We start from the raw sequence: 24,839 nt of genomic DNA on the forward strand, positions 1-24,839 counted from the left end.
ATTAAAAGTTTCCCCTCATTTCCTCTTTCTTCAACCCTACACTCTTCTTCTTGGTAAATATTTTTCAGAGTTCACTGCACAGATCATCTTGACCCTTTCAGGCTCTGTTATATTTTCCTCTTAATAGTTCATTACCTTCTTTCCACTACATACTGATTTTTTACACACCAAATTTACACCTGCTTCTTTCTCATCTTTTAACCTTTTCACATCATTCTTCACTTCTTCTAGTCATATTCTTCCTTTGTGCACCAAAAAACCCAATGAAGTTTACGATCAGTTTCCTCTCTTCGCTCCCAGTCACCATTTTTCAAACAGGCCTTACTTTCTGCCCTATATTGTTCTTCCGCCTGCAAGCATTATTCAGTTTAATTCCCTGTACTTCCACACTTTTTACATATTCATTACTACACAACTCTCTCTCCTATTTCCAGATAGGTTTCCATTTATTTTCTTAGCTATTTATTATTTACCCTTTTATTCTTACTCTCTATTAAAATCTGTACCCTCTTTTTCTTTAATGTTCCTTTCAATGCTGATCTTTTGTCAAATTATCGGACAATCCTGTACAACATCCTCTTCCAAATCTCATGATCCTAACACACTGATGTATACCCCTCTCTATAACTACTGGTAATGTTAAGTAGCCCATCAAGTACCATTTAGGTTCAACATGACACATTATTTACTATAATATATACTGCAGTATTAGATACAGTAGTATTAAATATATTCGTCATATTATTAGCACCTATGAGCGAAGTGGCCCAGTATGGTGAGTAAAGAAATCCCCCTTAGTCACAGCTCCCCCTGTGTCAGCTTGCATGCATGAGGAGGGAAGGGAAGCTGAGCATCTGGTCTGATCTAACCAACCTTACCCTTATTTAACCTTGCCTGACTAACCCAACCTATGCACTGGAGAGACAGATACCACATGACAGCCCCCATCCTTTTTTTTTTTTTTTTTTTTTTTTTTTTTTTTTTTTTTAAAGGGAAGACAGAACCAAAGGCAAGAAGCCAACAAATTGTTCCCTCCAAGACAAATAAAAACAAGATAATAGAGCGTCAAATTCAAGATCTGTTCATTTTGAGACACATTGCATTTACAAGACTGGCGGGTCATGGGTAGTAGGAAATACAGACAGAGGAAGACAGTTCAAGTGTGCTGACCTGTTGCATACATGAAGAACTGGGAGTACAGCTAACTCCTGAATTAGAGAGCTGGACTGAAAAGGGATGAAAGTCTGCTGCTGCAACGGTGCTACATGCCCACTGTAGTGGTTGAGGGATGCATGCAGATAGTTCAGAGGCGCAGTGACCACTAAAGTAGCGACAGAAAGGAGCTAAATATGCAACAGTGTGACAAAGAGGCAGAGGTTGAAGGGAGCCAGTAAGAGAAGTGTTGTATTTGGAAAGCCTCTCCATACATGAGAATTGTACTCTACATAGGGGTGAATAAAACTCCTGTACAAAGTCAACTACTGTGCAGGGGCAAAGAAGCCAAGGAGTCGGTTTAGCTCACTTAATCTCTTGGAAGCAGATTTTAAAAGAGAGGTACGGTAATATAATCTTTCCAACAGAAATCCCGAGAGAGTACAACCATAAGTATGTTCAAAGATGATGCAGGAATGAGCTGGGTATTTAAAAATTAGACGATATTCCTGTGGTAGATTTTGACAAATTGAAAGATGTAAGAACTGTGTTTTTGATGCATTAACCCCTAACAGGCAGGCAACATGACGTAACGTCTGTCCGTGAGGAGGCGGGTGACATTACATAATAACACAGTATGATAACAGAAAGACAGTTTGGTTTCAGAAAAGAAAAATCATGTGTTACTAATCTGTTGAGCTACTATGACAGAGTAACAAACACAATACAGGAAAGGGAAGGATGGGTGGAGAGTATCTATTTAGATTTCAAGAAAGCTTTTGACACAGTACCACACCAAAGACTTTTATGGAAACTGTACCATCAAGGAGGAATTCGAGGCAAACTGTTTTGTTGGATGCAAGACTTTCTCATAAAAAGAGAAATGAGGACAGTACTAAGAGGAAACTACTCATCATGGAAAGAAGTGACTAGTGGAGTACCATAGGGTTCAGTGCTGGCACCAATCATGTTTTTAGTGTATATAAATGATATAAACAGTACCGGTAACACTGGAAATGAGAGCTATCTGAATATGTTTGCAGATGATGCAAAAATACAAAGGAGAATTACTAACACAGACTCTTGCAAAGAGCTACAAGAAGAATTAAATAAACTTCATGAATGGAGTAGTACATGGCAAATGGAATTCAATGTGGACAAATGTCATGTAATCAAGTTTGGTAAAAGTGGAAAAAGACCTGATTGGGATTATAAGTTAGGAAATAAAACCCTATACACATCAGAAAGAGAGAAAGACCTAGGTGTGATTATCAATAACAGACTATCTCCGGCTGACCACATCAGCGAGAAGGTACGGAACATGTATACACTGCTTGCAAATATGAGAATAGCATTCACATACATAAATGAAGACATGCTAAGAAGGATAATAACATCATTCGTTAGACCAACCCAGGAATATGCATCAGTAGTCTGGAGTCCTCATCTCAAAAAGCATATAGACAAGATTGAAAAAGTTCAAAGGGCCGCTACAAGATGGATACCAAGCTTAAGGGACCTAAGCTACGAAGAAAGACTAAATAAACTGAATCTACCAACACTACAGGAGAGAAGGAAAAGAGGTGACATGATAATGCTATATAAGTGCATATCAGGAAAGGAGAAAATAGACATAAATGATTACTTAACATATGGAGAAGCATCAGCCAGAGGACACTGCAAAAAACTGCATAAGAAGAGAGGTGATAAAGACGTAAGGAAATTCAGTTTCCCAAACAGAGCAATTGATCAATGGAATGCACTATCAAATGAAATAGCGTGTGCCAAAACAATTCACAAATTTAAGGATATGTACGATAAATATGGTTTAAGACACGGGACAGTACGAGCTTGACTCATTCCTGTAAAGATACAATTAGGTAAGAACAATTAGGTAAGAACACACACACACACACACACACACACACACACACACACACACACACACACACACACACACACACTGTATACAAAAGATGCTGTACATTACAGATGAGGAGTGAAAGTTCTTGAAATTTATACTTATATATTTCACTTCACCTTGTATACTAAATAAAGGAAACAAACACAGTATATCTGCTGGCCACTATCCGTCTAGCAGGGGTGATGCAGAGTCTGCCATGGTGCTCCCCTAACAGGACAGTGATGCAAATGTGGCACCCAGCCATGACCCAAACTTTCACAGTCTTGTGGTGAGGCAGTGTCTACCTCAAGGTAATTTTGATTGCCTGCTGTCGATGGATCTGCTCAGTTGGACAGACATCAGCAGAAGAACAATATCAGCAAGTAGTTGTCTAATAACTTATCCAGCATCCTTATCCGGCCACTCCCCCCATGCACTAAGCCTCAGCTAAATAGCACCTCTACCCAACCTGACCTTGCTGGACCCAAAGAGTGTGTGTTTTTATCTTACCTAATTGTACCTTTACAGGAATGAGTCAAGCTCGTAATGTCCCGCGTATTAAACCATTTATATCATACGGTACATATCCTTAAATTTGTGAAAAGTTTTAACACACACTATTTCATTTGGCAGTGCATTCCACTGAATGTCTATTTTCCCCCTCCTTGGTGGAAGGTTAGTGCTCCTCCCCGTAAAACAAATAACTTAATGTCAAATGGCCACCCTTTGTGGGATTATGGCATCTGGCAATAGATAGATAGATAGATTCTCCTTCCCTGATATGCATAATTATGTTTCCTCTTTTCCTTCTCTCCTGTAGTATTGCCAGATTCAGTTTTTCTGCTCTTTCTTCGTAGCTTAGATCCCTTAAGCTTATTATTCATCTTGTAGCAGCTCTTTGAACTTTTTCAATCTTATCTATGTGTTTTTTGATATGAGGATTCCAGACTACTAATGCATACTCCAAGGTTGGTCTGATGAATGATATTATTATCTTTCTCAGCATGTCTTCATTTATGTAGTCATCTCGCGTAAAGTGCGTGAACATGGGCGACACAGCCCGTCACACTTTATAAATTTTCACTTTGCGAAGCAAAGGATCCCAAAAAAGGAAAACTTACAATAAAAACATGCAAGAGTAATACAGTACAGCATATTTATTATGAAAATTCAAGACCTTACTGGCATTGTACAGAGGGTAGATAATCCAAATTGTTGTTGTGGTACCCGAGGCCATAACACGGAAGCTGAATCAAAACACTCACAGCTGTTCTGCATGGGACCTCATCCCGTGCCTCACTATCACTCTCATCACTACTGAAGGGGTTTTGGGCTCTTTTTTTTTTTTCTTCTTCTTCTTCTTCTTGGAAGGGTATGTTTGTGGGCTCTTGGCCTTTGGTTCATTCATTCTTATATTAAAAGAAAAGAAAAAAAATGATAATCCACCGTCTCCATCCTCTGTAAACAGGTAAAAAATCCTTTTGGTAATGAATCATTCTGAATCATTATCGACTGAATTTTTCATTACCAAATTGCCCCATATTTGGTAATGAAAAATACCAAATGGCAACCCTGGTGATGACTGAGCCAGTGATTAACGAATGCTCTTACAGCACAATATTGCGTGGCCACTTTCATGGAATGCACATCTTAGTTTGCACTAGGTTAGGTGCTGCTTGTCGCTGCTCCAGGAAACCCTCAAAGTCCAGGTCAACCACTACAGACATTACGTCATCATCCTGCTGCTGTGGTTACAACTCACTCACCAGCCACACCACACCACACATACTCACCAGCCCCACCCTTTACCCATTGCATGCTACAAATTATGCTTGCAAGTTGCGAGAGAATACCGTATTTGTCTCAATTTTTCATGTCCGTCGCACATTGCAAGTAGAAATCGCACTTTCTAATTACCGTATTTTCGGGCATATAAGGCGCATCTCAATTTTGGCAGGCCTAATCTGGGAAAAATAAAAAAATGCAGCTAACCCCAGACCCCCTAGCTAAATGTCTCACATGACCATTCATGTACTGGTTACAAAATTTTCACATACAGGAATCATGAAAATTTAGACTGACACCCTTTGGTAAGCTATCATGGTAGGCTAGCCACAGTACTTACCTTAACAATACCAAATATCACCACTGACCTCCACCATCACCAGTATTGGTCATCATTAATAACTCTAACCACTATGAATCAACAACACTAAAATTATCAATCATCACCATTAATATTATCAACCTCCACTGTTGACACTACCAACTACCATCCCTACTACAAAGCTATCATCACTGCCTAAGCAGCACAGCCTACACCATCACCTGATCACTTGTAAACAAACATGGCAGCACAAGTTGTAGAGTCATCAGAACTTAGAGTAACAAAAAAATACTGCTGAATATTTAGTTTATTAAGCAGTCATAGTGACTGAAATATGTTTGTTTAAAATATCTATATTTTTATTGTTATTTTTCCTCAAACTTGTGAGGATTACGATACATCTTTTATTATAATGAACTGCCAGTAAACACAATCAACGCAGAACAATAAAGATCATATTTACAGTATGAACAAATATTTTATTTTTATCTTATTTTACTTTTATTTTATTATGAATATAACCCAGTGCGTTTTTATTAAAATATATAAAACATGAGGAAATATCAAAAGATGTAAACAAACAACAGTGCACAGATGATGTGGACATAGGTTTGCTTATTATGTACTGAATAACTATATTTGTAATTTATTCCTATAATTACATGTGTATAACTATATTTGTAATTTATAATATTTAGCTGCTAATAATTCTAAAGAAATTTGGGAAACACTTTTGTAAGGAAGGTGTTTGGAGTTACTTTACGGTACCAGTAGGTTTACTGCAGCACTGAAACTACCACTTACCAGCAGCCCAAGCCTACCGAAAGCCTGACCCTGAGCATATAAGGCACAGGGTGATTTCTGGGACATTTTTTTGGAAAAAAAAAAAAACGCGCCTTTTATGTCCAAAAATACAGTAATTATTGTCAGACCCCTGTCGCACATTTGGCGAGACGCACTTTGCAAAGGCACACTTTAGGCAAGATGACTGTACAGTATGTGAATGCTCTTCTCATGTTTGCAAGGAGTGTATACATGTTCCGTACCTTCTCACTCATGTGGTCAGCCAGAGATAGTCTGTTACTGATAACCACACCTAGGTCCTTCTATCCTTCTGATATGTGTTGGGTTTACTTCCTAATCTATAATCCCAATTTTGTTGTTGTTGTTGTTGTTTTTTTCCACTTTTTCCAAACCTGATTACAGGACACTTGTAAACACTGAATTCCATTTGCCATGTATTATTCCATTCATGAAGTTTATTCAATTCTTCTTATAGCTCTTTACAAGAGTTGGGGTTAGTAATTCTCTTTTTGTTTTTCTGCATCATCAGCAAACATATTTAGACAGTTTTCATTTCTAATGTTACTATCTATGTCATTTATATACATTAAAAAACGGCCATACCACGTTGAGTACACCGCTTCCCGTCCGATCAGCGAAGTTAAGCAACGTTGGGTCTGGTTAGTACTTGGATGGGTGACCGCCTGGGAACACCAGATGCTGTTGGCATCCCTACGATTCAAATGGGGTTGGTGGAGGATTAGTGCCCCTCCCTGTAAAACAATTAACTCTAAGCCATTGGCCACCCCGTCTGGGATACATGGCGTCTGGCAATGAATGAATAAAAAAAACATAATTAGTGCCAGCATTGAGCCCTGTGGAACTCCGCTAGTTACTTCCCTCCATGACAAGTAACTTCCCAATAGTGCTGTTCTCATTTCCCTTTTTCTGAGAAAATCTTGCATCCAACAGTACAGTTTCCCTTGAATTCCTCCTTGATGATACAGTTTCCATAAAAGTCTTTGGTGCGGTACTCTGTCAAATACTTTCTTGAAATCTAGATAGATACTGTCCACCCACCCTGCTCTTTTCTGTAATGTTTCTGCAACTCTGTCATAGTAGCTTAATAGATTAGTAACACATGATTTTCCCTTTCTAAAACTAAACTGCCTTTCTGATATCATATTGTGTTCTTCCAGATGGTTTACCCAAACTTTTCTTATCAGCTTTTCCAGTATCTTACTTACAACACTGGTTAGTGATACTGGTCAGTAGTTGAGTGGATTCTGTTAATTCCTTTTCTTGAATAAGAGAACAATGTTTGCTTTCTTCCAAATATCAGGTAGTTTACCTTGACCCAAGGATTCCTTGAATATTAAAGATAATGGTTTACCTAACTCCTTTGCACATTCATATAGCACCCAACATGAGATTTCGTCAGGACCATTTGCTTTCCCATTCTCTGATTTACTTAACTCCTGTATTTCTTTTTCTGATATTTGTATATCTGGTAATATCTGTGGGCATGCATGTTCCATATCATCCCTCTCAAAATTATTTTCTTCTGTAAAAACTGATTGGAAATTCTTATTTAGTGCTTCACAAATATCTTTCTCTTGTGTATAGATGATCCCCTCGTCAGTAATGGATTGTATTTTATTTTTTACTTTGGTTTTGCTTCGGATGTAGCTGTAAAATGGCTTTAGGTGATCACTACTTTTATTTATGATGTCTTCCTCAAACTGTCTTTGGCCTTCTCTCCTTATTCTTGTATAATCGTGTCTTTCCTGGTTATAGTTGTTATATGTCCTCTCACTATTGTGTCTTCTGTATCTATTCCACAACAAGTCTCTTTTTTCTTCTGATTTTTTACATTCTTTATTAAACCATTTATTTTCATTTCTGCTTCTACATGTTTAGAGATGTGATTTTGGACTCCTATTTCACAAAGTTCACAGAATTTCCTATCCATCCATCCACCATCCAATCCTACATTGCCCCATGAGGAGCGTAGAAGCCCTGGGCAAGGCAAGTTGGTCCTGACATTTAAGATGAGAGTAACCAGCCTCACTCAGCCCTGAGTGCCAATATGTGGGCAATAAACCCCAACCACCACTTGGATATAAACCTTCACCGGCTCAATCCGACTGGAGTGCCATAATTTACCCATTCAACCACCAGGCGCCAAAATCTGGTTATGTGGTTACCACCCAGCATAGTAAATGGTTTCCTGGTGAACAGGAAACCATTTGGCTTGTCACTCAATGTAGAGTCATCCACAGGCAGAAGGAAAAGGAAAGAATGAAGGAAAGAAAGACAGAGGAGGGGGCATAAAGTCACCCTGAGGAAGAAGGATGAGGAAAGAATGAAGGAAAGAAAAGCAGAAGTGGATGAAAGGAAAGAAGGATGGAGGAGAGGAAAGGGCAGACACCTGAGAGCAGCCCTACATCAAGTGAGTGGATGGTGAGCGCTCCCACCTACCACAAAAGAATTTTCTATATGTAACATTTAAATCTTGTCCTTTAAGCTCTTTTTCCCAATCTATTTCTAAGATGTATTTCTTTAGGTCATGATAGTTGCCTTTTCTTAGTTTAGGCTCTTTTTGTAACTTTCTTTACTGTTAACTATGTCATATGTAATCCTGAAGTTGCAGTTTTATACCACATAGTCGCTTTTGCCGAATGAAGGGTGATACAATATACTGTCAATATCATATTTTGCCTAGTAAATATAAGATCTAGTACTGACGGTACATCGTCCTCTTTTTCTCGTGCTTTCTTTTACATGTTGTGTTAGGAAAAATTCCTAAACATGAGCCAGGAGCTTTTGGCCCCAACAGCTTTCATGGCTTTTTTTTATCTACAGTATTCCAATTTATATTTTTATTGAAATATCCAGTTAATATAATTCTTTCTGATTTCTCCATTCTGTGTAGTAATGCTTTTAAACTCTGAACTGTACTCTCTGCCAGGTCTTCATATTTGCCTCTTTCCCATGTCTTTGATCTGGGTGGCATGTATAAATCTGCCACAATTACTTTCCCTTCAGATGTATTAATCTCTACTGCAATCAGTTCTACTTGTGAGGGTATATCTAGTTTTATTTCTTTGACTTATAGATTTTTCTTTGTTAATATTACTATTTCCCCTCCTTTTTTCTATACTGTATTCCTCTAGGTTTGGGGTATCGTTTGATATCCTTGGTGTTAATTTTGTTTCAGCTGGGCAAATACAGTAACATGAGGTTCCTTTTCTTTGATATATTCATTCATCTCTAATAATTTAGATACCATTCCATCTACATTTGAGTACATCAACTTAATCATCTTGTTTACATACTTGTCATGACTTGGGTCTACTACCTTCCTCCTTTTTATTCCCTCCTGGTTATGTACCACTCTCGTACCTGCAGTCGAATTACTTTGGAAAAAAAAATGTATTCTTCTCTTCCTCTGATCTTCCCTCATTCTTTGTTTTGCCTTTCCCCTCTTCTCTTTTAGTAGTCCCAGTTCCTCTTGATTTAGGTATCTTTTTATCCATATATCTCTGTATTTCTCGTTTTCCATAAGTTTGTCTGCATTCTTTTGTATCTCCTCCACACTGTTTATGCTCTGGAAGGTTACTTTCAGGGGCCTTGACTTATTTCTCTCATAGTTCCCTAGCCTTTTGTGTTCTTCTATGTCTTTATTACAGATTTCCACTGATATTTCCTTCAATATAATCATTATATTTGCCATCTCCTTTATGTCTCTTGAAATCTTGTTTTTTATTTCTTCCTCATCTATACCAGTGGTTACTACAGATTTGTTGATATTTGCTGAGTCTTTGACCAATTCTGGATTGTTTTGGATTATTTTTTCATTTCCTTTTGAATGCTCTTTTCTTTGACTCTTGTTTCTGTTTCTTTACTTTCAGCATTTGTAGTTTCCATATCATATTTGTAGCTTTGCATCACTTCATTCACCTGGGTTATCTTCTCAATGTCACTGCTCTGATCTATCAGACTGCTTGCTTGCCTAATTGTCTCTGTATCATTTCTGAACTCTTCCATAATACTCACGTGGTTGACAACTGTGCTTGCCATTTCACTAATCTTCCTTCTAAGTGAACCCACCTCAACTGACGGCTCATCTATTGTTGTGTCTTTCTTGTTTACTTCCTTTACTAATTTTTCATTTTCTTCCTTCTGCATGTGCAGTTGCTTCTTAATTTCATCCATTTCACTCTGAAATGCCTTCTCTAATCTGTGTCCCCATTCTACCAGCTTACTGAACGTCTCCATTTCAACCAGTTCCTAGTAATCATCATCCTGCTTTCTACCTTTAACTCCTTCCAAATATGCTTTACTAAAGATGGTGGTCATCTTGTGGTACTAAGAGAAAAATTCTACTTACATGTATGGATTCCTTGGTGAATGCAGAAGAAAAAACACTAAACAGCTGATGAGCTTGCTCAGCACATTCCTTCACTAATTTGCTTTATTGTTATTTGAACAACACTTTCACTTAAATTTCCTCTTTTATATTAGCACACCATTTAGTTTACCCTAGTAAAAACTTTGACTCATATAAAGATATTATTTATGTATGGCCAGTTGTGGCCAAGGTTGGCCAGGCTCTGAGTGATGTGTCGTATGTCTCGTCTCTGTGACGCCTCAACAATAATGTGTGTGTGTGTGTGTGTGTGTGTGTGTGTGTGTTTGTTATAGCAAAATATTCAAGGAACAAAATTACTGGGACGTAATGTGAATGAAAATGTCTTGGATACACAGAAAATAAGCTTAATTAAAAGCTTTTTAAAGCAAATGATTGACAAATTAAGAGCTATATAAAATGTAAAGAGAAAAGGGAATCAGTCTCTCTCTCTCTCTCTCTCTCAATATTTCACTTAAAACTGCTAGCCTGGACACGAAGAACTGGGCTGGGCGGCAAGCATTTTTCTTGCAGCCGAGGAAGCTAACAGTCTGAGAGAGAGAGAGAGAGAGAGAGAGAGGGGAGATGGGGGAAAGAGCAATTAGAGACTGGACCCTTTCCTTCACACCATGTCCAACCCCCTCCCCACCAGTACCCCCCACCCCCTCTCTCTTTCTCTCTCCCTCTCTACATTGTTGTCAAATTTATGGGTAGCCATGACGCAACTGCCCAGGCTCTTTTGGAGCCAACTGTTCATAGCTCTCTCCATCCTCATGAATGTGTGCTAAAGCAAATAAGAGTGCTGAGCATGGAGGAGTCCTGAGAATGTGACAAAAATTTCCTGCAGTTCATTGGGTTTAAATCCAGATGAGTCTAGAGCCACAGAAACAACTTGACTACCACCTAGTGATAAAATGTTAGCATGATTATCCATAGCATACAAGAGAAACTCACCTAGCAGAAGAGAATGGCGATGCAGCGGTAGAAGTCTGCCCAAAAACAGAGCCTCCAGTTGTCCCACTACCAAAGCCTGCATTATTCACAGTTTGCTGTCCAAATACTGAGGAGCCAGCAGACTGGGTGGCTGACCCACCAAACAACCCTGTGTTTGATGTTTGGTTCCCAAACACTGACCCACTTTGGCCTCCACTACTAAACACTGACCCTTGGGGACTCTGAGCACCCTGAGTGAACACAGAACTAGAGGTCTGTGGTGCAGTCTGACCAAAAACTGACATTCCTGAGGATGAAGCACTGGTTGTTGCTGGAACTGCAAATGCACTTGAGGGTGAGTTGAGGGAACTGAATGCTGATCCTGAACTCGAAGTTGACAGTGCTGTGAAGGTTGATGGCTGACCAAAGACTGAGCCTGAAGAGGTGGCAGTGCTGAACAGCCCAGTAGAAGGTACTGAAGTTGACACCAAGCCTCCAAATATGCTACCTGTGGCTGAGGACGAACTGGAAACTGGGCCACTTCCAGGGGCGAATGACAGGCTAAATGACAGTGATGGAGACTGTGTGGTTGTCACTGAAGTTGCTCCAGCACTTGTTGAGGCAACAGAAGTTGGGGCTGGGTCAGCAGGGCCAGAGCTGCTTCCACGTGAAGCAGAAGCACTACCAAAGAGACTTCCAGAATTGATACTTGGGCCCCCAAACAGGGTATTAGAGGTGGTTGTTGTGCTTCCAAACAGACTTCCAGAAGATGGAGTTGTGGTTGAAAAGATCCCTCCGGTTGTAGTGGTCGTGCCTCCAAATATGCTTCTAGTTGCACTGGTGGAAACACTAAGGATACTTTCAGCTGTGGTGGTTGTGGCTCCAAAGATACTTTTGGTTGCAGTTGATGTGGTTCCAAACAAGCTCCCAGATGTGGCAGCTGTACTTCCAAAAATGCTTTCATTTGTAGCAGATGTGGTTTCTACGGTACTTCCAGCCATGGTGGCTGCAGTAGTAGTCCCAAACATGGCACTGGTACTTGATGTGGAAGGGGATGTTGCACCAAAAATACTTCCAGCTAAGGTTGTAGCTTTGGTTCCAAAAATACTACCAGATGATGATGTAGTACAGGTGGTTCCAAATATGCTACTTGATGTAGTAGTAATTCCAAAGAAATTCCCACCTGCTGAACCAAACAGACCTTCAGCTGTAGTGACAGTTGTTGTAGCTTTAGACATACTGCTTGTAGTAGTGCCGGATACTGCTGTTCCAAGTATGCTACCATGCAGTGATGTAGTTGTGGCAGTTCCAAAAATACTCCCTGCTGTGGTAGAAGTTAATGTTGTTCCAAAAGCACTGCCTCCTGTAGATGCAGCAGTTGTCTTTAAGGAGTCACCAAACAAACCTGTTGCAGTGGTCGTGGGTTCTGTATTGCTGCTTAAAGCAGAAGACTTTGTAGAGTCAACCATACTATTAGATACCATGCCTGATGTACTGAATATGCTGTCAGTCACTGTAGCTGTCTTTTGTGACAGTAGAGAACTATTTGACATAGACAAGGTTGCTTCACTGGACTTCTTCAACAGTGCATTCAAGGTAAGACTTTGACCTGAACTCACAGAACTCTCGCTTTGAGAAGCCAAAGCTACAGACTGTGACAAAAAGCCTATTCCTCCTGAAGTTTTAGGGGGCACTTGTTTCTCGAATGTATCATCTGTTCCTGTTTCCCGTCCCTCCGTAGAGTCAGAGGTACCTGAGCTTGCATTGTCAGCCACAACAGTGTTGTTTGATGCAGTGTCTGATTCCCCAGAAGATGAAGTGGAATCTGATTCAGAATCTGCAGTTTCATCAGATGTGTGAGAAATACCTGTAATACAGGATGAAATAGGCAGCTGAGGGGTAGAACTGTCAGCAACTGCTTCAGACTGGCTGCTTAACTTGGAAACAGATGAATTACCACCAGCAGAAAAGGTTTTGCTGATTATTACTCCTGAGGCAGGAGGTTTAAATGAAAATAATCCACTCTGATTTATACTTGTAACAGGGGCTGCAGAAGACATAATAGGGGCTGCAGACGACATCAAAGACACAGTAGTAGATGGGGCTTTGCAAAAAATAATGGAATTTATAGAATGGGTTGATTTTGCCTGCTGAGTGAGAGTAGTGGCTGTTCCTGTTACACTTCCAAAGCTGGTACTCACTGTTTGAACAAATGGCGTAAAAGTGAATGGGTTTGATGCCTCAACAGTTGTTGCCTGCAGAGAGGGAGCTGATGGCACTGGCTTGAATGTAAAGTTTGTCATTGCCGGCACTGATGTTACAATAACCTGAGTTTTCATTCCCCCTACAGGAATACTGCCAAAAGAATCTCCTATAGCAGGCTTAGCATCTACAGGGGAAGTTCTAACAGGTACTTTATTATCAACAGCAGTTGTTGTGGGAACTTTGGACACAAGTGAAGATAGAGCCAGTAATGGGCTTGCAGTTTTCAATCCAGTTTCAAGTTTGCTGTCAGGAGTTTGTGGGGGAGTGATGTCTTCATATTGTGCCTTAGTTGTCAGAGTTTTTACTTGTTCCTTTGCACCATAACCAGGAGCTGGGGAAAAGTGAGGTACCTTATCTTGAACTGCTGCACCAGTCACTAACAAGTTATTGTTTGAAGCTCCCCAAGCAGTACTGGAAGCATTCTGCACTAATATATCCATAGTACCAGATGGAGTAGAGCTATTTGCAACCTTAACATCATTCTTATTAGGTGTCGAAAAGGTTTCAGGTCCAAAGGAAAACGACTGTTGAATGGTGGGTGAGGATGAAGCAGGTGAACCATCCTGACTGCACAATGATGATAAGGTGTCAACACAGGTCAGATCTGCTTTTGGGATGCTCGCACACTTTCTGTTGGTTGTAAAACATTATTGAGTTTAATACCATTAATATCTAATAAAATTTAGAACAATTCAGTAAGAGTACATCAATAGCAAAGTCATCATCACCCTCTTGACCTCTTCTTCCTATCAAAGGATGAGGTACAGTAGGTTTCACAAAGCAAGTAAAAAGAAAGCACAACAGAGGTAGAACTATCAATTGCATGTGCAGTGAAATAGGACAAATACTCATTCACTCACCATTTATGCCCCCTGATCCTGACTTAAACTTACAAGCCTAGCCAACTGTACATATATATTTTTTACATTTTCCTTAAAGATGCACTTCCTATTACCTACCATATTATTATTATTATTATTAAAAAAAAAAAAAAAAAAAAAAAAAAAAAAAAAAAATCAGGTACTTCATACAACATCCAACCGACCAGCTTGATCCTGTCAGTTCCCTAGTCTTATCAGCTTCCTTTCTTACATACTCATTATCCACCTTATTCTTGGCCTACTATACCTCCTTTCACCTTCAAACTCACTCGTTAACAGGATTCCTTACTCCGTAACTTTCATTAATCATGTTAATTCTCATCAATACACATTTCTCAATAATTCCACTGTCACTGCTCTTTTACTCTTGATTTTCAGTCTTGTGCCAAACTGAAGTCTTACCAACCATACATTATCATGGCACTAACACAGCTTCACACAAACCATTTACAGCCTCTGCACTCAGACCTATATTCAGTATCAAGGCAATCACAGCACCTGCCACCCTTCTTGTATGTGTCATTCTACTTTCTAGTTCCTTTTTACATTTACTTCTTTTCTCTTCTCTAATACAGGATCTAGGTACAACTCTCCATTCATCAACACATCACACTGACTACTTTCCTTTTCAATAACCACCAATATACTCGTCTACATATACTAAATACTAAATAAATACGACAATCACATATATGCATAACTCTACATTAATCTGCTAACCTCATGTTCACTATTAACAAACAACACAATATTATCTGTATACAACATACTTGAAATACTTCATCTTTCACTATTCATTATGATCCCCAACCCTTTCTCCACAACTGATGATTTAACCTTCCTTATAACCCTCTCCATATGCATCAACTGAACCAACCATGGGAATATCACACACTCTTCCCACTCCAACGCTGATACAGAACCACTCGCACATCCACCTACTATTACCCATGCTTTATTACCATCATATAAAATTTCTAAAGCATTCAAAAGCTATCCATACATATAAAACCTTCCATAATCCTTCTCTTTTCACCATGTCGTATGTCTTTTACAGACAAGTCAATGATATAAATACCTACAATCCTTCTCATATGTTTTCCTAATTATCTTACTGCAAATACATAATCCATACATCCCCTACCACTTCTAAAAGTACCCTGCTCATCACTCACCAGGCATTCTGATAAATTTCTTCCATTCTCCATAATAATTTTCACATAAGCCTTTCCTAATATGCTAAGCAGATTTACACCACCATAATTTCTGCATTCCTTTCTATCACCTTTACTTCTGTACAAGGGCATAATCACAAACATATATTTTCAACAAACTCTTTATTCCATTCTTTCCACCTGCATATAGCAACTCAACATCTGATGCTTTCCTATTCTTTTATCTCTTCACAGCATTCTCCACTTCTGCCAGTGTCAAATTTCCATGCAGCACATTTCTTTACTGCACACCACCAACATAACACATCCAACCACGCTGTACCTTTTGTACTAGTTGCCACCCTTGCACCATCAAATGTAGCATTAGCATTCCTAACCAAACACTTGCTGTATGAACTGCACAAGCTTTCCAAGTCCATTTGCTTCTGATGATCAAAATTAGATTTAAAATCAAGAAGTTACGTAAAAATTATCATTGTTACAGTGCTTACCGTATAGGAATAACTTGTCTTTGAGACAGAACTCTCTCTAATTTGTCCTGCTTCTCAGGTGATAACATCTTGAAGGGTGAACTGGATACATTAGGAGAGATGGTTGCCTCTCTCAGAGACTTCTCCAGGCTGGCTAAAGCTTCTTCACTGATGAAAAAGATATGGGATGGCATGTCACTATTAAAAATGCTGTGAAGATCAAGTCAGCTCAACAATTCTCAATCAGCTAGAAATTTACAAAAATATGATTTTAGAACAAAAAAGGCATTTCTAAATAACTTTTGCACTTAAAAACTGTGGCTATTCAAACACGTTAAAATAGTATTAGAATACAGCATCAACTTAAGTGCTGTGGGCTGCACAGGTATTAACAGCAGCAGCACTGAGTGATGGTTGTTGTGCCAACTGTTATCAAAACAGTTAAAAACAAGGGACAGCACTGCTTTGTTGTCTTGATGAAACCTGCAGTCCTTGTCATCAGCAATTTTCTGGTGGTTGCAGTGTGGCAAGGAGTGGACACGTGGCACAAACTAAGAAATTACTGAACTAACAAAAAACTAACACATATACAGTGGCCAAATGAAAAAATCACACTAAAAAAAATTGTTAATTATTCATCTTCACCATTATCATCATCATCGTCATCATCATCCGGACATCCTTTTCCACCCTAGGGCAGGGTGAGGAATAGCAACCTTCAGACAGCCTAAATCTGCCTAATCCAATAGGTCACAATTCCATTCACTCACCATTCAAGCCCCTGGAACCCTGGCTCTATCCGATATACTGTACCAAAAACATTCACCACGTACTGCAGCTTCACATAAACGTATCTGATAGAGTCAATCCAGATGCTCTCATGCTAAAAAGGGGTGCCAAATCCCTGATCGTGCACTTCTAACCAAGGTATTCATCAGCCAGCTCAATCTCATGTCAATCCCCTAGCCTAATCAACATCCAAAACCTTTCTTCCTCACAGTTATCCACCATATCCCTCCACCTTTTCCTTAGCCTACCTCACCTCCTCCCTCCTTCAGATTCACCCAGATGTACCTTTTTCACCACTCTGTTGTTACCCAGTCTCTCCACATGACCATTCCATCTAAGTACACTCTCTTCGATTCTGGTGTCCAAAGACTTCCTCACTCCACATCATTCACGAATCACATTATTTCGTATCCTATCCACTCTCTGTACTCCACATGCATTCCTCAGCAGTCCCATCTCCACTGCTCTCACTCTTAACTTTTCATTTTCATGCCACACCATAGTCTCACATCCAAATGTTAAAGCTGGCACTAATACTCTTTCACATAGGCCTCGTGCTGCTGCAACATTCAAGCCACTGTTTCTTATCAAGACCATCATTGCACCAGCTACTTTCCTTCCTTGTGTCACTCTGCTTTCCACTTCTTTTGAACATTTTCCTCTCTTTTCTATCACTGTACCCAGGTATTTGAACGCTCTCACCAATTCCAGTCTCTCTCCATTCACTTTAACATCACACTGGGAATCACCTTCTCTCTTAATCACCATCATTTTACTCTTTTCTACATTTACTCTCAAGACACGACACTCACATACATCAGCAAAACTCTCCATTAGAATACCAAGTTCCTGTCCAGGATTTGTAAGTAGTACTGCATCATCAGCACACAAGAAATTTGAGATATTCCATCCACCACCAATCACTACTAACACCATCTCTCCATTACTCTCTCAACACCCCATCCATACATATATTGAACAGCCACGGGGACATCACACAACCTTGTCGCACGCCCACACCGACACTGATTGTGAACCATTCACTTAGATGCCCATCTACCTTTACAATGCCTCACTACCATCATAAAAACTCTTGACAGCACCTAGCCGCTTACCATTTACACTTACCATCTACACGATACATGCGCAAAACCTTCCATAATCCTTCTCTGTCTACTTTGTTGTATGCTTTTTCCAGATCCATGAATGCCATAAACACCTCATAGGCCTTCTCACAAGTCTTCTCCACTATCTGTCTCACTGCAAATATTTGATCCACACATCCTCTGTCACTCCTTAAGCAACCCTGTTCATCACTCACCTAACTTCTGATATCTCTCTTACTTTCTCTATAATAATTATTCCATATACCTTCCCTACCACATTCAATAAACTTATGCCACAATAATTCTTGCACTCACTTCTCTCACCTTTAGTTTTGTACAGAGGTACAATCATAGCCTTTTTCCACTCTGCTGGCACAGTTTCACTCATCCATGCCTGCTTACATAATTATCTCCAACAAGAACTTCATTCCACTCTCTCCAAGACACTTAATCATCTCTGCGTACACCTCATCGACTCCAGCTGCTCTCCCATTTTTCAGCCGCTTCACAGTGCTCTTCACCTGTGCGAGTGTCATGTTTCCTACCACTGCATTCCTTCTCTGCACACCCACAAAACCAATCATGTTTACAGTGGCTCTCCTCTCTCTATTCCCACTCATCAGGCATTCAAAATATTCTTTCTATCTGGCCCTTACTTCATCTCCATGGGTTAATACTTTACCACTTACATCCTTCACACTTTCACATTTCTTTCCACTGTCACTTCTACATTTCCGCAGCTCTTTCCAGAGTAACTTCCTATTTTCAAAGTAATTGCATTCATTTTTCTTCCTAGATCATCATTTACCTCCCTCTTTTTCCTCCTCACTAGTCTCTTTACGTGCTTTCTTGCTCTCAATATATTCAGTTCTTATTTCAAATGAACCCCTGTCCTATAACCACTCTAGCCACTTCTTCCTCTTTTCCTCCACTGCTCTCTTAACCTCTCCCTCCCACCATGCTGTACCTTTCTTCTTTGTTGTTACTCTTAGCACACCACACACCGCTTTAGCATTCCTAACTAAGCAATCCCTATACGCATTCCACAAGCTGTCCAGATCTATTTCATTCCAGTTCAATGATTCTAACTCCTCTCCTACTTTGGTCCTGTATTTACCTGCCATTTCATTGATCCTCGGCTTCTCGACTTTCAATCTTTCTCCCTGACTGCTCCTCTCTCTCCTGATCCACTTCACACCTCTCAGCTTGATCTTGCATACCACAATTATATGACCTGCCAGACCTCCACATTGTCCTCTCACGGCCCTCATATCAGTAACTATTTCCAGCATCGACCTCTCTATGAGCACATAATGAATCAGACTCCTTTCAACACGATCCCCATTCCCTCTATACCATGTATATTTATGTGCATCTTTGTGTTTGAAATACGAGTTACAAATGCATACCCTCCTTTCCTGACACATATCCTTCAGTCGCTTCCCATTTTCACTTTCTCCTGGCACTCCAATACAACCCATTTTGTCATCTTCAGGACCAATGCCTATTCTTCCACTCATATCGACCATTACAATCACTTTATAGCTCCTGGGCATTTCTCCCACTGCTTTATCCAGCTCATCCCAAAACCTGTCTCTCTCTCTCTCTCACTCCTGTCATCACACGGTGCATACGCTACAATTACACTTTCAGCTTCTCAAACCTGAACTTGACCTACATACATCTCAAGCTAACATGTGTAATCTCTCATTCCACTCTGCCACTCTTCATTCATCAACAAAGCAACCCCTTCCTTGCTTCTTCCTCGCCCATTCATGCCCGAACTTACACAATTCACACCCTCCCACTTCTGCATCTCACACCCTTTCATCTTTGTTTCTCACAATGCCATCACAGCATTTCTTGCACTCTTGAACACAAATACCACTTCCACCCCATTGCTCTCCTCTTTCACACCTCTCAAATTCCACATGGCAATGCAAACCTGCCCATTTGGTTGGGGCCCTGGGCAGGTATTGTGTTCTCTGAGGCTCTCCAAAACATTTGCCATGATTAAGTGATTTTAGATAGGAGAATCTGGGGGACACTTCACCCGGCCAATATCCCCAGTTATATGGTTACAACCCAGTGTAGTAAATTGTTTCCTGGGTACAGGAAACCATTTGGCTTATCACTCAGTGTAGAGACCATAAGGCAACCCTACATTGAGTGAGTGGATGACAGGCACTCCCATCTACCATATTATTATTAAGAATGAAAAATAATAATAATCACCATCATCATGACCCAACTCCCACTAATAAACTGGATGGGAAAGATCTATAAATCACGAATAAGAATATACAACAGTAAGAGAATCATCAATAGTGCCCGATAAAATGAAATAAACATCAATTCACTTATCATCCATGCATTCAAAATTTTATGGTTCACAACAAATGCTATCCAGAGTATGTGCTAATATACATAATATAATACACATTTTAAAATGCAGTAATCCACTTATGGATGGATCAGCCTTCTACACTTGATGACTGTTTTCCAAGTGCATGGTCTCCCATTGCACTCCAGTGCCCTCAAACACTGTGGTCTCTTTTTAAGACCTCATAAAAGCTTTTCTTGGTCTGCCTGTGGGGGTTCTCCTCCCCATGGTAGAATGTACTTTACCCAGTTATTTTCAATTTCATGGTAAAAGTGATGTCAACACTACTGGAGTTAGGGGAGGAGAATACACAGTCCAGTGAAGTTCACTTGACTAAATACACAAAACAATTTTGCCATCCATGTGGACTTTCACCAGAAACCATAAAGAGACAAAGGTACAGAGGAGGTAGTGGTCAAGTAGTTAGAGAAGTTATTTCATGTCCAAAAGGACACAAGTTTGATTCCAGGCTGGAGTACTAAAACCTGATGATGTGAAACTGTTAAAATAGACTTTACTAATCTCCACAAACCCAATGACATGTCATAAAAATACTCCTGTTGTAAACCAGTTTTAAATGAGACAGCCCTAGCATGCATTCAATATGCACGGTTGGTATTAGCACCATGTGGTGACATGTGAAGGCATGTGGCAAAGAGGACGACTACTAGATAACAGGGAGTTAAATAAAGCCTATATCTGAACACAAAATAATAAGGAAAAAAAAGTGAGCACCAAAAAATCAATTCTATCTATCCATTGCCTGATGCCTTCATCCTGTAAGGGATGGCCACAAACAAATTGCCTCCATGTTCTGGCACCCCGCCATTTTATTGCCCTGCTCCCAGCTCACACCCCCCTCTCTCATATACCTCTCCACTCCATTCCTCCATCCCATCCTTGGCCTCTCCCTTCCTTTACCGCCCTCCACCTCACTCACATACACTTATCTTGATAGTCTCTCATTCTCCATCCTTTCCACATGGCCAAACACCCTCAGTGTATTTCTCCTAATGATTTCTATCACATCCACATCCACACCACAACTCTCCTTCACATCCTCATTTGTCAGTCTCTCTCTTCATGCAGCTCCACATGCTCCTCTCAAAAAACTCATATCCACTACTCTCACTCCTGACTTGTGTCCTTCCAACACAAGGTCCAAGCTTCACTTCCATATGTTAGAGTTGGTATCACAATACTGTCATGTAGTAACTTTTTTACTTCCATGCTCACTTCCCTGTTTCTTATCACTGCTTTCAAAGAAAAAGCAACCTTTCTTTCTTGTTGTACCATTTCAAGCACTTCACCCTACAAACTTCCATTCTTACTCATCACACTACCCAAGTACTTAAAGGCACACACTTTTTCCTTTTCCTCATCATCCAACCTCGCTGTACATCCAGTGACTTCATTTCTCTCAAAGACCATAACTTTACTCTTCCCTACATTCACCTTTACATTCCATTTCTTACACATTATTCTAAACTCATACACCAAGCCTTGCAGTTCCCCTTTATCCTCACTTAACAATACAGTATCATCTGCAAACAACAGTACATGGAGTTTCCAAACGTTGCCCTTTCTCATTAAAGCCACTCCAACATCCACTTCCCCACCTTATACCTCTTTTATATCTCCATCCATATACAGACTGAAAACCATGGAGGCATGACACATCCCTGTTTCAATACAACATTCAAATAAAAGAATTCACTCAATTCACTATCCACACGCACTGCAGCCTTAGCCACCCTCATAAATACTCTTCACGGCATTCAACAACTTCCCATTTACTCCATGTATTCTTAATATTTTCCACATTCCTTGTCTATCCACCCTGTCATATGCTTTCTCCAAATCCATAAAGGCTGGATACAACGTCTTTCCCTTCTCTACAAACTTTTCTATTAATGACCTAATAATGAATATCTGATCTATGTAACCTCTTCCCTTCCTAAAATATCCCTGTTCTTCCCCAATTGATTCTTCTGATATTTCCGTAACTTGGTCAATAAGTACCCTACCATACACTGTTCCTATTACACTAAAAGGACAAATGCCCCTGTCAGTACCACATACCTCTTTTTCCCCTTTCCTTTGCACAAGGGAATAATTATATCCAACTTTCAATCCTGTGGGACTCTACCCTCCTCCCAGGCCAATCTGCACATCTTCCATATCCATTCTACTGCTATCTCTCCCCCATGCTTCAGCATTTCACCACACACTCCATCAATTCCTGGGGTTTTCCCCATTTTAACTTTCTTCATTGCTTCCAATATTTCCATCTTACTGATTACTTCCTCTCTTCTCACCTCCCTCCTTCTCCCACCCATTCCCCAGCCACTTATCCTCGCATCACTTTCATTCTCTATATTTCATTAATGAAATAAAATGATACCTGAAGATTTCCAGATATTGTATTATTCAACTGACATATCAGTACCAAATGTCATTTGGGAGAAGAGCTTCCAGATAGTGAGCTAAGGAAGCCCAAGGAGTTTAGAAACACTGAAGTATACTGTACAGTATACCCTGTCAATTTTCACACACTGAGTCAAGACTTTTACAACATTTTCCAAAGAAAATAAATGTGTTGGCTAAAGTGCATAGTACTGTACCATCAAATTCAAGTACTGTATTGTACAAATAAACATACTTTCCACTAAAAATACAAAACTATCAAACATTTTATATATTTAAATGGTATATCTCTTCATCTGAATGCTTCCAGCACTGTAAAATGTAAATTCTCCTGCAAATCCCTACACATCTTTTTAGACCACTATAATTTGGGAGTGGAAAAATTTGTACCAAGAGTAAGAGGGAAAGAAAACAAGAAAAAGGAGTGGTTTAATAGAAGGTGTATGATAGCAAAAAAAGACAGAGATAAAGCATGGAACAATTGGAGAAAGAGAGGTAACAACAGAACAAAGGAAGAATATAAAAGAACAAGAAATGAATACACAAGAATACGTAGAGAAGAAGAAAGGAATTTTGAAAAAGGTATAATTGACAAATGCAAGGATGAACCCAAACTGTTTTATAGATTTGTTAATGGCAAACTGAAACAAAAGGAAGGAATCACCAAACTGAAAGTAGAAGGAGAGGTCTTTAAGGATGCGGCAATGCAAGCAGAAATAATGAACAAACGTTTCCAGTCAGTTTTCACTAAAGAAAAGGAGCTTGTGGAAGGGGAGGGAGTGATTAGAAATGTTCCGGTGATGAAAGATATAAAAGTAGAGGTACAGGAAGTGTATAAATTACTGGAAACTCAAGATGTAAGGAAAGCCCCAGGACCTGATGGAATTTCTAATTGGGTACTGAAGGAATGCAGAAAACAACTGGCAGATAAAATTCACAGCTTAATCGTATGCTCACTGGAAGAGGGGAAAGTGCCGCAAGAATGGAAGAGGGCAAATGTGGTACCAATTTACAAGGGAGGAAACAGGGAAGAACCCCTGAATTATAGACCAGTGTCTCTAACCAGCATGGTCGCAAAATTGTGTGAGAGAATCCTGAAAGACAGATAGATAAAATATCTGGAAGAGATGAATATTTTGGCTGAATGTCAGTTTGGATTCAGAAGTGGAAGGTCATGTGTTTCTAACTTGTTGAGCTTTTACTCAAGAGCGATTGATGTGGTACAGGAGAGAGATGGTTGGGTGGATTGTGTGTACTTAGACTTAGAGAAGGCCTTTGACAAGGTACCTCATAAGAGACTAATGTGGAAACTAGAATATATAGGAGGACTAAAGGGGAAATTTCTGGAATGGATGAGAGACTTTTTGAGAGACAGACAAATGAGGACAGTAATATAGGAAAAGATGTCTGGATGGAGGGAAGTAACAAGTGGAGTCCCTCAAGGCTTAGTGTTGGCGCCAGTAATGTTCCTGATTTAAGTAAATGATATGGTAGATGGAGTGAACAGTTATGCAAGTCTGTTTGCTGATGATGTAAAGATCTTGAGGAAGATAGAGGTTGAGGAGGATTGTAAAATACTGCAGGAGGATTTGGATAGGATACACAATTGGAGCCAGACGTGGGAAATGAAATTTAATGTAAAGAAATGTAAAATATTGGAAATGGGTAAAAGTACCAGGAGACCATCACTGAATTATTTTTTGGGTAATGAATTAATCACAAAAAGGAGAGAAGAGAAAGATTTGGGAGTGCTGGTCCAAGATAGTTTGTCACCAGAAAAGCACATTAACAAGATAGTTGGAGAGACTTATAAACTCTTGACTAACATAAGAGTAGCATTTCATTATATGGATGAGGAAATGACGAAAAAATTGATAGTGGCCATGATCCGCCCCAGGTTAGAATATGCAGCGGTAGTGTGGTCCCCACACAAAAAGAAAGATATAAACAAGATTGAGAGAATACAAAGAACAGCAACCAAGATGGTCCCCAGTCTGACAGACCTGTCATACAGAGAGAGGCTGGAAAAACTGGATTTGCCTTCATTAGAGGAA

At 39.7% G+C, this 24,839-nt stretch overlaps 1 protein-coding gene and 1 non-coding gene across 2 annotated transcripts in view; one reads left to right on the plus strand and one right to left on the minus strand.

The window, feature by feature from the left end:
• The window catches only part of LOC145412164 (uncharacterized), a 446,682-nt gene that overhangs the window by 178,581 nt on the left and 243,262 nt on the right, over positions 1-24,839 (minus strand). The window contains exons 13-14 of the mRNA XM_080282099.1: positions 16,102-16,248; positions 11,311-14,184 (exon numbers count right to left, since the gene is read on the minus strand). Of these exons, the coding sequence (XP_080138225.1) occupies positions 11,311-14,184; positions 16,102-16,248 (3,021 nt within the window). The remainder of the gene's footprint in view (positions 1-11,310; positions 14,185-16,101; positions 16,249-24,839) is intronic.
• LOC145412308 (5S ribosomal RNA) lies at positions 6,556-6,674 on the plus strand. Its single transcript, XR_013899567.1, has one exon. It is a non-coding gene; the product is annotated as a 5S ribosomal RNA (ribosomal RNA).

This window comes from Coenobita brevimanus, chromosome 92 (assembly GCF_032717465.1).
Source record: "Coenobita brevimanus isolate Jiangsu-jjx chromosome 92, ASM3271746v2, whole genome shotgun sequence".
Classification (NCBI taxonomy): Eukaryota; Metazoa; Arthropoda; class Malacostraca; order Decapoda; family Coenobitidae; genus Coenobita; species Coenobita brevimanus.